At 33.1% G+C, this 16,815-nt stretch overlaps 2 protein-coding genes across 3 annotated transcripts; both read left to right on the top strand.

Annotated features, from left to right (window-relative positions):
* The first annotated feature begins 2,235 nt into the window (after positions 1-2,235).
* Positions 2,236-8,585, top strand: LOC107645392 (C18orf8). Of its 2 annotated transcripts, none has more exons than XR_001621453.3 (12): positions 2,236-2,360; positions 2,453-2,639; positions 2,786-3,045; positions 3,250-3,403; positions 3,810-3,919; positions 4,044-4,131; positions 5,280-5,612; positions 5,686-5,760; positions 6,594-7,150; positions 7,413-7,521; positions 7,603-7,798; positions 8,166-8,585. XR_001621453.3 is itself a non-coding variant. In XM_016349404.3 (12 exons), exons 2-12 carry the CDS (start codon positions 2,472-2,474, stop codon positions 8,340-8,342), a joined length of 2,211 nt encoding a protein of 736 aa, XP_016204890.1. In that variant the 5' UTR covers positions 2,236-2,360; positions 2,453-2,471; the 3' UTR covers positions 8,343-8,585. The 2 variants fall into 2 exon arrangements, 1 of the variants encoding a protein (XP_016204890.1); XM_016349404.3 differs by having other exon boundaries at positions 7,619-7,798.
* Positions 8,586-14,556: 5,971 nt separating this feature from the next.
* On the top strand, positions 14,557-16,041 carry LOC148554440 (uncharacterized). The gene is made up of 3 exons (XM_088490318.1): positions 14,557-15,026; positions 15,161-15,753; positions 15,893-16,041. Exons 1-3 carry the CDS (start codon positions 14,557-14,559, stop codon positions 16,039-16,041), a joined length of 1,212 nt encoding a protein of 403 aa, XP_088346444.1.
* The last annotated feature ends 774 nt before the right edge of the window (positions 16,042-16,815 follow it).

Consider the following 16,815-nt stretch of genomic DNA (forward strand, 5'->3'; position numbering starts at 1 on the left):
CGCAAAGCCATCGTCGTCGCTGTCACGTGAGGAAGGAAGCGAGAGAGACCGAAGCTGCGAGAGAGGAGAAGTCACCCCCGCCGAAAGCCGCTGCTGAAGACCCCATGATAAAAGCGGTTCTGCTTGAATCTTTGAAAGTTGTTCTGATTTCCCCACTATTGTTGATCTGCTACTTTCTTTGCAATTGTCTCTATGCGTACTTGATTTTCTGGATTTAGAGTTATTTTTGATTGAATTTTGAGCAATTTCTGTTGATTCTTCTTCTTGTTGTGGTTGAAATTCACAATTGAAATCTGATTCTTCTTCTTCATCAATTTCATATCTGGACTTGTTGATTTGTGAACTGATCTTGTGAAATTGAATTTGTGATCTGTTGTTGGATTTGTTGCTAAATTGCTTGTTGAATCTGAATTTGCATCGATTTCAGTCTCTTTTTTCTTGAATATCTGTTGATGCTGCTGTGATTTCTTGTTCTGTTGATAGCTGAGATTTGGTTGCTTCTTGTTCGATTTGTGGTGGTTGCTGTTGTTGCCTTAGTCTAGCTTTAATCTCTTTCCACTCAATTTTTCATTCCAGCAAATTTCTGGCAAGATTGGACGCATATCCGGTTGCTAGCGATGATAGAACACAATTTCAAATGTTTCCAAATTGGCAAATGAATTGAGCGCCTTCCATAACTGAAACCATCTCTTGAATGTCTCTTATTTATACTCTTAAAAGATTAAGTAATTCTAATGGGCATAACTAGTACCCTTCCTAATATTAAATCGTAACATGTAGTGGCCACTGTTTATGAAAAAAGTATGCAAAATCAGCAGAGGATGCTATTGCTGATGTTCTCAGAGCAGGTGTTTATAAAACGGTTTTTTCAGTTCAATTACGGTCGAACCGGTTGAACCTATGAATCAGTAAATCGGTAATTAAAATGGTTCGATTGTCGGTTCGGTTTTCAGAACCTTATAAACATAATCAAACTTGCCTCGTGATCTGCGATTCGTTATTCTGTTGCAGAAGCAGATATGCATATTTCACATTCTTAATGGTGAACTAACTTCTGCTCTCTTCTTTTTCTTTGATTTGAGTTGTTTTGTTTGCAATTCTCGGATTAATATGCATATACTCTGTTTTTTATATATTCTTTTTCTTTTTAATTTAGATATTCAATTATAATTGTGTGCTATGATTTAACAATTCCTAATCTTCTGTGAAAGCGAATTGGGGCGAAAAGGGTCATTTGGGGGCTTAATATTTGTTTGATGCTAGAAATTCGATTTGAACTATAGTTGTTCTGGTGATTTGAGGTTTTTAAGGAGAAATTAAAATTTTATCAATGGTCTTTGAAAATTCAGAATATTCGATATTAAGATTGTTAGCTATGTTGTAATTGTAGTTTTTTGTTAATTTTGCAGTGTTTTCGACATGAAGGAAAAGACAAAAACTACTTCTACTCTCAAGCGCATTTTAGTGAATTGTACATCTCAGGTTTGTTTCTATCTTAGAGTGAGCCACAACTGTGATTTTGATTTGAGTTACATAATGAAATTGCATGCAGAAGTAGAACATCATGTTGGTCTTAAGATTTACATAATAACTTTGGTAGCTTCTTAGTAATAGGTGACATGAATTTATCATTTTTCACTTTGAATTATGTTTGTGGTTGTGACTAAACATCTTGTTGCTGGCAAAGGGAGGTAATGAGTTGCATTGTATAAATTAAGTGCTTGTCTTTTCTCTTATATTCTTTCCGTCCTTTCATAGTCATCGGTTGGTACTTGGTGGTTGATTATAAAAATTTATTTGGTTAATCTCATCTAATAGGCAAAAGCATATGGGAGCTGTGTTGCATCCAAGGTTCCAGAGATTGAACGTGATGTCTGTGCAAAGGAGTTTCTGGCATTAAAAAGTTGTATGCAGAATACGGTATTGTATTCTTCAATTGGCTTGCCTTGAAACTTTTGCTACTACCGTGGCTTGTCAGTTCAGCTATAAAGTTGTTTGTTTCAATTTAAGGAAAAAGCAAAAGATACCTTCTATGTTTTTCATTCTGAGCAAAAGCATTCAAGAAAGACTGAACAGAAACCTTTCCGAAAGCTTCATTTAATTACTTCTGTGGGCTATAAACTACTTCTAATTTTAAGAACTGTTGGTTTTTCTTCCTATTTTTTGTAGTTATTATGTTGTACAGCTGAATAGTTGCTATATTTTTTGCATTTCTGATATATCTTATATTATGTAAATCAGTTGAAAAAGAAGGTTTAAGCTCGCACTAAATAGCTTAGTGTTTATGAAGAGAAGCATTTAGAGAAGAATTTTGCTGCCATCAGTCTAAGAGGAAGGTCCAATAGTTGGACATAGCACAGGTTCAACTTTTAGTCCTTGTATCACCTGTTAATTAAGATGCATTACTTAAATCTGCTGTCTAGTATATTTAATTTAGAGAGGTTTGCTGCAGTGAAAGAGGACTCAGCAACATGGCTGGAAAAGCATCAACATCAAAACCTAATATAGGTCTCAGCGGCACTGGTGGCCTTTCACATGCTTACATTCAGTATCCACCATTTCGGTGCAATGTTCCTGGATCAAAGGGATTGTTTTATGATGATGGAAACAAATTGCTACTCTCTCCAACAGCTGATCAAGTAATATGACGTACCTTGTAAAATTTTCCTATTTAGAGAAACATGATGTCGACCTTGTTACATTACTTTGAAATGATTTGTTATTATTCTATTTCCATACTCCCTTATTCAAATGTTGAATCCAGAATGATTGTTTTAATGTTCAGGTGTTTTCATGGAAAGTTGTTCCCTTTGATCCTCTTATTGATCCCACCACTGATTCAATAAGTGAGGGGCCTATTTTAGCTATTCGATACTCTTTAGACACAAAGGTTATCGCGATCCAACGATCGAACCATGAGATACAATTTCAGATCAGAGAGACAAGGGAAACTTTTAGCCATAAGTGCAGGCCAGAATCAGAAAGCATACTTGGTTTTTTTTGGACTGATAGCCAACAATGTGATATTGTAATTGTTAAGACCAGGTATTGTTGACTTTTCCACCCCTCTTTGGTGATAAAATTCACATTTTTTAATGATGCAGCTTTTTAATACATTCTGATGTTAAATTCATTGAAGACAACAAAAGATAGAGAAAATATTTATTAGCTGGAAATGTACAGTTTTTCTTCTTTTATATATATAAACATAAAATAAATGAAGAATTGAATTACAATCTATTTCAACAGTGGTCTAGACTTGTATGCATATAATTCAGCCTCTAAATCACTTCAATTGGTCGAAACAAAGAAAATCAATGTGAGTTGGTACGTTTACACACATGAAAGTCGGTTGGTTCTTCTTGCTTCTGGAATGCAGTGCAAGACATTCCATGGATTTCAGGTAAAACTTGCATATTATACTTCCTGTTTCATGCTAATTATTATGTTAGAAATACATTTATTTGGTTTGTCAAATAATAATAAGATTCATCATGAAATTACCTTGTGACAGGACAAGTTATTTGCTATGACATGAACTAGGATTTGTAATTAGTGTATGTGCAAAGATGAATGCTTTATAATATCAAGCTGTAGCTAAATTTCAATACTGCTGACCTGCTTTGTAGCTCATGGAAGAATTGTAATTTATTGTTAGTCAAAATAGGATTTGAGATCATTATTGTTCAGAAAAAAAGACATGTATCAGTGCAGCTTTTTCATGTTGCTTAAGAGTATCAGTGTAGAATGTCAATTGATGAACTTCATGTTATTTCATTTGGCTAATACAGCAACGCATTTCTTGTTAGATTTCATCTGCAGATATTGTTCGCTTGCCAAGGTTTGACATGGTTATGGCCAAATCTGAGGCCAATAGTAAGCCTGTTTTAGCTGCTGAAGACATCTTTATTATCACTGTGTATGTATATCAGTATTTGATTTCTTTAAGCATTCAAGCTTAAGTCGTCATAATTTACACAGCTCACTTTGTTTTTTGTTTTTTGGTTTTCTGTTTTTGATTTTTTGGCCTTTTCTTTTTACAGTTATGGTAGGATATATTGCTTGCAAGTTGATAGAGTTGCTATGCTACTCCATTCATATAGGCTATATCGTGATGCTGTGATTCAGCAGGTTGGTTTACTCAAATTTCTTTATGAGTTACTGTTTTGAATTTACCCTAAACTGTCTTTTCTTTAAAAGAAAATTAGAAATCTCCTCAGAACTATTATGCACAAATACTTCAATTTTGGTAATTTACCTATATTAATACCCATTCTGTATCAATACTCATATTATACTTTTGTATTTGTATTTTTTTTTTCTTTTGCATAATTCTAAAAGTTTTCCTTTTGGTGAATGTTTACTATGTTAAAATTTTATTACTTGAAAAGTTCAATATATAAATCTAAATTTGGCCCATATAAAGTATTTTTCTTCAATTATATTATAAATGTTGATAAATGTTTTACTAATATTTATTTTTATCATATATATAATCATGATATTTTTTGTTTAATATATATTACCATACCCATATTTTGTTATTGTATTTACATATGGTATCACACTGTATTCAATACTCATACCTAGGTTAGCTTAACATAGCCTCTGAAAAAATGTCAATTTTCTGTGGGGGATGTTGTCCTCTGTCCTACCTTGGTGGTACAGGCACGTCAATTGTATTATGTTAAACAGATACAGTTTTGTGTGGGGTGGGAGTTCACTTGACGTTTTAAGGTTTATTGTTTCATATATAGAACAATTAATTCACATAATGGGTTGGTCAAGAAAACTGCTTTTTCATAACAATTTATGTTCCCTTTTATACTCATTTTGCTCAAATCTGTTAAACTAAAATGGTTTTGGTTTTACTCCATTATCAATTTTAATACTATGTTTTTATTTTAAAACTAAAGAAATCAAATCACTAGGCACGAAGTGCCTATCAATTTACTTACTAGAATAAAAGAAATTTGTTATTAATTGACCATGGATAAGCAATCAGACTGCTATAATTCAATAAGAAATATCAGGACAGGAATTAGATTCTCATACTTTAAGAGACTTCTAATTTGACCTAGTAAGATTCATTATGTTAAAGTCAATACAATTCTGTTTCTTCTGATTGACCAAATTAACGTTTGCTTAAAATTTTGTAGTAGAAGTTTGAAAAACAAAATATGTACGTCTAGGATAAGTAATTTCATTCTTTTATCTTGTGTGGTTTTGCATTGAACTATAGAAATATGAAACGAGAGTTGTGTTCATGATATTTGCAGGGTTCTCTACCAATATATTCCAGCAGGGTTGCTGTGAGTGTGGTTGACAATGTACTTCTTATCCATCAAATTGAAGCAAAGGTTGTCATACTTTATGATCTCTTTGCAGATTCTCGAGCTCCGATATCTGCACCCCTTCCTTTATTGCTAAGAGGTTTTCCTAGGTCCAGTACTACTACATCTCAATCTAGTGGTAGAGAAAGTCACAGTTCATACAGTAACGTGAGTAATCATGAAGCAGTTACCTATGCCGATTCATGGACTTTTCTAGTGCCTGACCTTGTATGTGATGTGACCAACAAGTTATTATGGAAGTTTCATTTAGACTTAGAGGTAAGTAATTTCTTCTTGAGTACCAATATCATGTTTAGTGTGCTTGCTTTTCACGAGTAGTCTTATATTGCAGGCAATTTCTGCCAGTATCTCAGAGGCCCCATCAATATTAGAGTTCCTGCAGCGGAGGAAGTTGGAAGCTAACAAGGTATCTTTCCCCCACACCCCACCTCACCAGAGCAATACTTTAGGTTTGATTAGTGCTTCAGGATACAATAATGAAGCAGTAGTATCCCGTCGTGTACAAGGAGAAAATATGTGATTGTTAGCTAGGGTTGAGCAACAAGGCACGTAAGAATAGTGTTAGACAAGACAGTTACCATCTGCCATATATATACAAAAAGCATGATTTCGTGTTCATTGCCTGGAAAAGTTACACATGTATGTGTGTTTTCAAGATTTTACATATACAAACAAACAACAACAACAACAAAGCCTTGTCTCACTAGGTGGGGTCGGCTACATAAATCAAACGACGCCATTGAGCTCTGTCATGTATCATGTCTAAAGCGAGACCATATATTGATTTATTTATTTTTTAGCTTTTGGGATACCAATTCTCTAGCAGTCTTGCTAAACCTAAGAATGCTAAATTTGCTTGTATACTTTATCAAGACATTGCACTGGAATCCAGAATGTGATTCTGGAAAAATCCCTTATATAAATGGGCCCTTAAGGCCATGCTTTTATTTTACCTTTTTTTTTCCCTAGAAAAAGACTACATATGTTAATGGTATTCTCACCTATATAAGTTTAGGGATGGCTTTCTTTTGCTCCGTGATCCTCCTGCAGACCTTCTTTCTTTGTTAGAGCATGTATGTTACTGGTGTGGGATTATAGTTCTGCCTGCTGCCTGTATTCTTTTTCTTTTTTCTTTTTCTTTCAGATATTTAAAAAAAAAACGTATACTAGTTTGGTTTGTAACTTCAAGTTAGTTATTTGATTATATTGGAATACATAACCTCATTTCTGCTCTTTCAGGCAAAACAATTGTGCTTAGGTATAATTCAAACACTTATTCTGGAGCATAGGCCTGTACCTGTAGTTGCCAAAGCTATACACGTAGTGGTTACCTCATACTCTCATTCAATTAAGACTGGTAGCTATCTTAAGGGCCTGAAGCCAGAGAAGCCATCGGCATCTAGTGTACAAAATGCTGGTGCTGATGTATCTGCTGTAGGAACAAATGCAATTGGAAAATCAATTGCACGTGAATCCGATGCAAGGGTGGACAGAGGATCTTCTAGTAAAGCTTTAAGTCTGGATTCTGAGGATGAGTCCCGTACTGCAAATCCAAAACACAATTCAAAGGAGACCCAAGTTGGGGATGAAGTGAACGATGAGAACTCCTCTGGCACTGAAGTTCATAATGCTTATGTTACGCAATCATCTCTGCAGCTTGGGCAAGAGGAATCCCAACTCGCCTCCGCAGCAATTTCACCAGATGAGATGTACAGCTTTGTCTTTTCTCCCATTGATGAAGAGATGGTTGGAGACCCTTCTTACTTGGTTGCCATCATTATTGAATTCCTTCACAGGTATGCTATCACTCAATAGTCTAGAAGCTGTTTTACAGTTTTAGCTCCAAAAAGCTTACCATAGATTTTCCACTTTCTGTGTACAACAGAGAATATTAATTTTGCCTATTTAAAAAGATGTTGAAGTCTGCAACTTAAATTCCTTAACTACATAACGCAATTGCACATTCGCATCATTTTGCCATAGGTTATGTGCAATACTGCTAGTATTTTTTTTTTATTTTTGGACCAGATCCTCAATGTTCTCTATTAATTATTACAGTGCAAATGTGGAAAAGATTCGAGCACTCCCAAATCTGTATGTATTGATAATTCAATTGCTGGTCCGCAATGAACGATATGCAGAACTTGGGTTGTTTGTCATAAACAAGGTTACTGAAATTTCTCTATTATTATTTTGGAGGTGCAAGGCCTTTATACTAAATTATTGTTAAGTTTTATTTTGAAACTAGACTGTCTTTGTAACAGATTTTGGAGCCCTCTAAGGAAGTTGCACTACAGCTCCTAGAGTCTGGTCGTCAGAATACGCAAACTAGGAAGCTTGGACTGGACATGCTGAGACAGCTTGGTCTACATCATGATTATGTGATGCTGCTACTGCAAGATGGATACCACATGGAAGCATTACGATATGCACGGAAATTCAAGGTAATTATCGACTATGCTGGTGTTATTGCTTGCAAAAACTCCATCATTCACTGCATAGTAACTTAACTGGTAATTGTTTATAATCCAAATTGAGCAATGTTTTTGGCATTATGGTTGGGGAGATTGTGTTACTGGTAGTTAGTAGTTACTTCAGAGATGAGCAACGTGGTTATTGATTCATGAAATTGTCAAAGATGAAAAGCAACTGTTTTAAAGAGAAAGTATTAGAGCTAGTATTTACAGACAGACCAATGACTAATAAATGTATAGGGAAAAACAAGAAATGGTCATTGGGTCTTGGTTAATGATTTTTCGCCCTCTAAAATTGCAAAACTCTGAAGTAAACCAATGTTGGAATTATTTTCAGGTGGATAGCATCCGGCCGGCATTGTTCTTGGAAGCAGCATTTGTTTCCAATGACAGTCAACGTCTTGCTGCAGTTCTAAGGTTCTTTATAGATTTCCTTCCTGGCTTCAAGAACACCTTAGACCATAATAGATACCTCCGCATACTGAATGAGATGAACACATCCATGACTGCTTGAGAAGTCTTTATAGAAACTAATAAAAACTGTATCTTAGGGAAAATTTTGGGCCGTATTCTCATTTGGTACCTTTTTCAAGTATGGGGTTATCTCGTTAAAGTTGATGTTGATATCTACAAGATATGTGATGGATTCTAGCAATAGATTCATGTTGTATGTTAAGCTGCGTTTGCAAGAAAAACTGAGATTGAGAAATAGATACTAAGAGACAAATACTAAATTTAGTCCGTGTTTGGTGTAAAATGTACACGAATGAGTTATGTCTAAGTTTCATGATTAGTTTAAGATAAATATAGATATTGAGGGGTAAATTTGAAATTTGAAAAGTTAAATAAGAGTATTTTTGAAAAGAAATATTAAAATTTCAGTTTCTGTTCCTAGAAATTTTAGTTTCAGTCTCTAATGACCAAACACTATACTCAGTCTTTAGTTTCAATCCCTGGAAACAAATGTAGTCTTAATGTCTCAAAGAGGACCAATTTTGATTTAAATGAAGTACTCTCTTTTCTTTTATTCTTTTATTTTTTGTCTCATGAAATTTCAGATTGGTTCGGCTTGGGCCTAATGCAATTTTGTTAAAATTTGTAATTCTTTGTAGGGATGATATGTGGTGGGTATGTGGGAGATGTATGAAAATTTGATTTGATTTTTTATATTTTCTTTAACTCAACTCGATTCCGTATAAAATTTATATCAATGTAAAAATAAAAAGTTATATTAATGCATTTTGATAATTTGAGAGTAGTTGATTATTTTTCTTAATTAAAAAATCTCTTAATAGTCTGTTATATTAATTTATCACAAAAAAAAAAAAAAACGAAATGTATAGTATAGATTGAATTATGTTTTCTTTAATATTGTGTGGATATTAAAATATTTTTTAATAAATATTATATTCAAATATGAAAATTGAAAAAGTACTACCCAAAAGTTTCACAGCTTATAGTGCTAAACAATACGATGGCAGGTGGACAAAAAATAATATGCATTAATGTAGCAGCAACTGATTAAATGAAAAAGTAGCTCAAATTTTATATTCTAGCTTTTGTTATGTTGTAAATTGAAACCTCCCAGAAAAGAAGGAATAATTAATCATAAGTTCATATCATTATTATTTTATTATTACATTATCTTATATATAAAGTGGCATGCATGATGAAGCATATTATTATAGGTAAAAGAATAACGTACGTATGAGCAACGACAGAGAATATGTCCTGATGTCCATAGCAAAACAAGCACATTAAGCCAAACCAACTGGGATTCTTCATGCGCAAGGTCTTGAAATATGAGTTAATTAAATAAATAATTGTTGAGACTGTACTATTCGTTAAAAGTTGTTGCTAATTTTGTTTTTTAATTTGATTTTTTACAGTGTTTAATTTTTGGTGGAAACTCAGGTACAGTCGACTTCACGTGAAATTGATAACTAAATTTTTATCTAACGGCTCTCAGCTATCAACTTCACGTGAAGTCAACTACACCTGAGTTTTCACCTTTATTTTTTTAGGTTATTTTTAAGTGATACTATCATACTAATGTCTGTATAATTTTTTAATAAAGAGGGGGTATAATGGAATTATTGAACCGCAAGGAATGGAAATTATTTTAATTTATTATTTGAATGATAAATATAATGTCCCTACAATCAAATTGAAGAGGCAGAAGCAAGATTCTTTTTGTTATGCATGCATGGCATATATTTATCATTTTATCCAGACATTTAACATCAATAAAGTGTCACTAATGCATTTAAAAGTGTGGCTGAATGTATTTAACCACATTTTTTGTTGAAAAATGAAAACATAAACGCATGTAATGTATATATGAGATAAGCACTACAATAAAAAGGTTTCTGCTGAACCCATGAATTGGTTGGCAACAAACTATATAACAATAATCCTTTTGATAGATTTTCAGGTGTAATTTGGATATATGAAATTATGAATTAATAATATTATGAGTTTAATTAATCATGCATGCCACATATTAATTTGTTCTATGCTAAATTTTGAATTTATTGTTGATAGGAATAGGATTTAGACAATTGCATGCATGCACTCTGCGTACATGTCTGGCTATAATTTGTTGATCAGACAAGACTTTAATTTCTGTCCGTTTCTCATGCCATTGTTTTCGTCATCATGGGAAGCTAAATACTAAAATGACAGTTCACTTAATATGTCACAATCATTAAATCCTAAGTTTATTACTTAATTAAATATGAAAAAATTGTTTAAATAAACAAATTAAATCAGCCAAGCGCAACTCTCTTCAAAATGAGACACAAAATAAGAAAGAAACAAATTCCAATAGAGACCATATACGTGATCTAAAATAAAAGAGAGAATACAAAGTGGAACATTTTTTAAATTTAAAAATAGTGGATATAACAAGATTTCATGATCAACCTCTTACCCACAGAAAGATGAAATCATATATGATTAGTCGGAAGTTTTCGACTGACGGATATCCGAAATTTTTTTCCTATTGATCTAAAAAATAATAGACTGTAATAGTAATACTTACAACTATAGTAATATATTATTTTTCAGAAAATTCCATTTGTTAATTAAAATAAAGATGGGACAAAAAATCACATTATATTGCATTTCCACGTATTTAATTATAATTAAGTAGAAACTTAACTACAATTAATTTTATATGAAGTTGATAATTGAGAGTCGATAGATGATTTGACATATTTGACTAAATTATCACGTCTAACAACTCTCAACTATAACTTCATATAAAAATAATTACATATATGTGAGTTTTCACCTTATAATTAAGGCTTTTTTCTTTTATTGTGATAATCAATTTCATGAAACAGTAATATTAGGAAAATAAAAAAATAATCAAAATTTATTTTGTTTAATATTATTTAATTATTGTTCCAACAATTAACAATAATTAATAAATACTAAATAAAATAAATTCTAACTATTTTTAATTTTTTTCTTTTGTTATCAAATATTTCTGATCATAAAATTAGTTCTTTTGGTATATTAATTAGCATTGCCCCCTTAGTTTGATATTTAAGTTAGGTCGATTGGTAATAATTTGCAAGAAGAAAAGTGACAAGAAAGTCAAAATCAAACTAGAACAAACTAAAGGTGTGGGGATTTCCAGTCTTTTCAGGCCAAACACAACTTTTATCATTACATTATTATCATTTATTTTGAATAAAAATGAAACATATATAGGCAAAGCATCCAATACAAAAAAAGAATATATTTTCTTTTGCAATTTGCATAGAATGATTGATTGGTTGGTTGGTACGTGGAGGATGACCCCTCCTCAAAACTAGGTTTTACATTAAAGCACCTATTCAAACGAAAATATTAAAATATTTTCTTATAAAAAATACTTGTATTAAAAGTGTGATTTATTTATTTAATTATATTTAAAAAAATAATTTATAATATATTAAAATCAAAGTTTATAATTTATTATCTAATAATAAAAAAAATATCTTCGTATAAAGATAATTATAAAATCTTTTATCCACCTTATATTAATATATATAAATATTCATTCCATTTTACTTTCAATAATTATATATAATCTATCGTTCGTTAACTAATTAGAAGGTGCAACTAATCAACTTTAAAATAGAAAATTCATTATATTATTTGTGGGTTAGATTTCAACACTAAGTGCTGATGACAATTTGATGGGGGTTTAATAAAGAAAGGTCTTCTCACCATTACTTCGATATCCATCGCATAAGTTGGAATATTTCATTATATCAAAAAGTAAATAAAATAAAAAAGTTGCAAAACAAATAAGGAAGACGGAAATGTGTTGTAAACAAAAAAAATTAGCTAAAAATAGTAATAATTTGCCTTATTTAGCATTTATTAATTGTTGCAATAATTAATGAATATTAAATAAAATAAGTTCAAACTTTTTTTTTGAGAAAATTCTACTCCCCTCCCCTGCGAGATGTTAAAATGACACTCTCTTCCCCTCTATTTTATAAATGTACATTTCCCTTCCTTCTAACTTTTAAAAAACCTCCTCCTTAATCTATTTTAAATTTTTTGTGTTAACTAATATTAACTTTATCCATTTTTTAAGAAAAAATAAATTATTTTTTGAAAAAAATACCCATTAGCAAAAATTTTATTTTTTATCATTAAATTTTACTTACCAAAATACCCTTTAATAAATTATTTTTTTATTGATTAAATTATATTTTTATTAAAATACTTTTAAAAAAATTAATAATTAAATTATTTTTTTCTAAAATACCTACCCTTCAATAATTTTTTAATTATTAAATTGTGATTTTACCAAAATTTTTGTTAACAATTATTTTTATATTTTATTATTAATTTTTTTATATCAATATATATTATTTTAATATTAAATAAAAAATCTTACCACTGCTATTATATATAACAACTAATATATATTGATATTGAAAAATAATCTTACTAAAATTTTTTATTTAATGTTAAAATAATATATATAGATATCAAAAATTAATAATAAAATATAAAAAAATTGTTAACAAAAATTTTGGTAAAATTATAATTTAATAATTAAAAAATTATTTAAGGGTATTTTAGAAAAAAAATAATATAATTATTAAATTTTTAAAAAAATACAATTTAATCAATAAAAGAATAATTTATTAAAGGATATTTTGATAAGCAAAATTTAATAATAAAAAATAAAATTTTTGTTAATGGGTATTTTTTTAAAAAATAATTTATATTTTCTTAAAAAATAAATAAAGTTGACATTAGTTAACACAAAAAATTTAAAATGGATTAAAGAGAAAGTTTTTTAAAAGTTAAAAGAGAAGAGAATATACCTTTATAAACGAAAAATATCATTTTAGTATCTCCCAAAAAATGGAAATAAAATTTTTTTTTTTTTTTATCTTTCTAACATTATCGGAATGAAGATATCATTCCACTTTGCTTTCACCATTAAATACTATTATATTCCATATATATTATCAAATTTTGGGATAATATACATGTAGTGCTACTATTACTATAGTTCAAAAGTAATTGTAAAAATGGTTATGCAACTATCATTTCATTCATAATTATTAGTGATTATGTACATTTCATTATCATTATTCTTTGATCAGACGCAAAGTATATCCCTAATTGTTAGTTGTACTATTGCATCTTCATAATTAAGGGAGAGGCCGGGCAATCCACATATATAAATAGTATATTAGTACTATAGTGGCCCGTTTCGTATCATGAATATCTCGCTGTGATTATTTGTCTTCTTCTAGTTTCAGTACATTTCCTAAAATAATTGATCCAACCAATATACGAGAGCTTAAGTTAGGTGATATCAATATGACAAAATAAAATTGCAATATGTTGTATGTAGGACTTATATATATATATATATGATCCGTTACCAAAACTAACATAACAGCTCGTCCGCAAATCTTTCTAACCGCACTATCACAAATTCTAACCACCAAAGCACTAAATGAAGACTCCGTCAAAATAGTAGCAAAGATACGAATAACAAATAACAAACCTCACAACAAATCAATATATATACTAGCAATCTACTAAGCTAGAGGTATGCAACATATTCAGTTTTACTCTGAATTATTTTACACTCTTACTTGAGCGTTGGAGTTCCTTTGTAGGTTCCCAACACCGCCTCCCCAGTAAGCAGACGACGTTCCACCCTCCTGCTCAAGGAAAGCTGGTCTGAGCTCCAGTAGGACAAGCTATACCTCGGAGCGTCCAGATCCACGCAGGAACATTTGGCGCCCACCGTGGAGCCCACCGTGGAACCCACGATTTTTCTAACCCCACAGCCCTTTACTCTATATATCTTTCTACTCTTTTTTGCAGGTCACGACGCATGGCGGACGAACACAGTCACGCTCCTTCGAGTACCAATCAAGCCGAAATTCTGGCAATCAATGAGGCCCTCAGGGCCGAAAACCAGAGAATGGCCGAACTCTTGCGCCAGATGGAGCATGACCGTAGCAAAGGAGGAGAGCATAAGAACGCCGAAAACGAAGGACAACAACGATGAACATACATCGGAAACTAAACACACAATCCCCAAAACCGCAAAAACAATCACCAAAAGAACCAACTCCTTTACAAAGGAGGTCATGAGCTTCGAAATGCCCAAAAATTTCACCCTACCATCGACTCTAAAACCCTACCAAGGAATAGGAGACCCAAACGTCCATGTCACTAAATTCCATGCCATGATGTTTATGAACAAAGAATCTAACCCGATTTTATGCCGCACTTTCCCAACCTTTCTAGATGGAGCCACCTTAATTTGGTTCTCCAACCTCCCTGAAGGCTCCATCTCAAACTTTGATGAGCTGGCCGACCAGTTTGTCAATCATTTCGCCGCGTCCAAAATATACGTGCACAACTCTGATTATCTTAGCACCATCAAGCAAGGGCCGAACGAAAGCCTGAAAGACTACATGACCAGGTTCGCAGAAGCGACCAATGAAATACCCAACCTAAACCCTAAAGTCCATCTCTACGCCTTAAAAAGCGGTCTCCGCCCAGGGAAGTTCCAAGAGTCCATAGTCATAGCAAAGCCGAAGACTCTGGCCAAGTTCCGGGAAAAAGCTACAACACAGATCGAAATCGAAGAGTTTCGAGCACTGCGAAGAGCGGAGAAACCTACCTCAAACAGAGAGGAGGAAAGACGAAACAGGCAATCAAATAGCAGAACAAACCAGAGATCGTTCAGACTAACACCAAAGTTTCACAGTTACACCCCCTTAATACAAAAAGGGAGGACATTATAAAAGACATACTGCACTCAAAACTTATCAAACTCCCAAACAGGGCCGGCACATATCAAGACCAACGATACGTAGACAAATCCAAGTACTGCGCTTTCCACCAGAAGTATGGCCACACCATGGACGACTGCGTAATAGCAAAAGATGACCTCGAGAAACTGGTCCGCCAAGGACTATTAGACAAGTATATCGACATCTGCGGATGGAAGCGGAACACAGAGGACCTCGGCCAGCAATCCAAAACAACTGACAATTCCCGAGATAAAGGGAAAAAGGTAGACAATGATATCAATCCACCTCGCAGAATAATAAATTGCATTTCTGGTGGCTTTGCAGGTGGCGGATGCACAAACTCGGCAAGGAAAAGATCATACCGAGCTATGATGACTATGACAGAGTCAACCTCATCCCAACCCATCAACAAGGACAAACCAGAAATTTCATTCATCCCTAAAGACTATAAGGCGACCGATCGGAACCTGGACAACCCCGTCGTCATTACAGCACAGGTCGGGGGAGCCACTGGTAAAAAAGATCCTGATGGACCCAGGGAGCAGTGCGGACGTGCTGTTCTATTCAACATTCCAAAAAATGAAACTGAGCGACAAGATCCTCCAACCCTCATCCGGAGAACTGGTAGGTTTCTCGGGTAAGCGAGTTTCCATATGAGGTTACGTCTGGTTACAAACCACTTTTAGAGACTATCCTAACTACAAAACCTTAGAAATACAATATCTCATTGTGGATTGCAAAAGTTCCTATAATATCATTCTAGGTAGACCTTCGTTAAATGCATTCAATGCTATTGTTTCTACTGTGCATTTGTGTGTCAAGTTTCTCTCGCAGGATAACAAAGTTGTAACTATCCACGGAGACCAGAAGGAGGCCAGGAAGTGCTACAACGCTAGCCTAAAGAATGAATAATCAAGACAACCCGAACAGCAGTATGTCCAAGCAGTATATAACTCAGATTGACTACCTCCCCTGGCCGACCTAGATCCCAGAACCAACAATCAAGAACGACCAACGCCAACAGATGACCTTACTAAGATTCAGTTAACAACCGAGGAAGAAAAATATACATACCTTGGCAACGCACTAAAAAACGATGAACAAGATCAACTAGCCGAGCTATTAAGACAAAACATCGACCTGTTCGCATGGACCCCAGCAGACATGCCAGGCATAGATCCCAACATCATTTGTCACAAGCTAGCTATCAACCCATCAGCCCGACCTATAACTCAGAAGAAAAGACACCTCGGTACAGACAAGAGGGAAGCCTCCCTCGAGGAAACCCAAAAATTACTCAACGTTGGCTTCATCAAAGAGCTCAGATACTCCACTTGGTTGGCCAATGTGGTAATGGTAAAAAAGAACAATGGTAAGTGGAGGATGTGTATGGACTATACGGACCTTAACAAGGCCTGCCCTAAGGACGCATACCCCCTCCCGTGCATTGATAAACTTGTTGATAATTCCTCTGATTTTCAATGTTTAAGTTTCATGGATGCCTATTCTGGCTATAATCAAATACTAATGCATGAGGTTGACTAAGATAAAACTGCTTTTATCACTGACAATGGAATTTTTGCTGTAAGGTTATGCCATTTGGACTAAAAAATGCAGGTGCTACTTATCAAAGACTTATGGACAAAATTTTCACAAACCAAATTGGCCGAAACATAGAAGTCTACG

Source organism: Arachis ipaensis, chromosome B6 (genome assembly GCF_059453495.1).
Source record: "Arachis ipaensis isolate K30076 ecotype BB chromosome B6, ASM5945349v1, whole genome shotgun sequence".
Classification (NCBI taxonomy): Eukaryota; Viridiplantae; Streptophyta; class Magnoliopsida; order Fabales; family Fabaceae; genus Arachis; species Arachis ipaensis.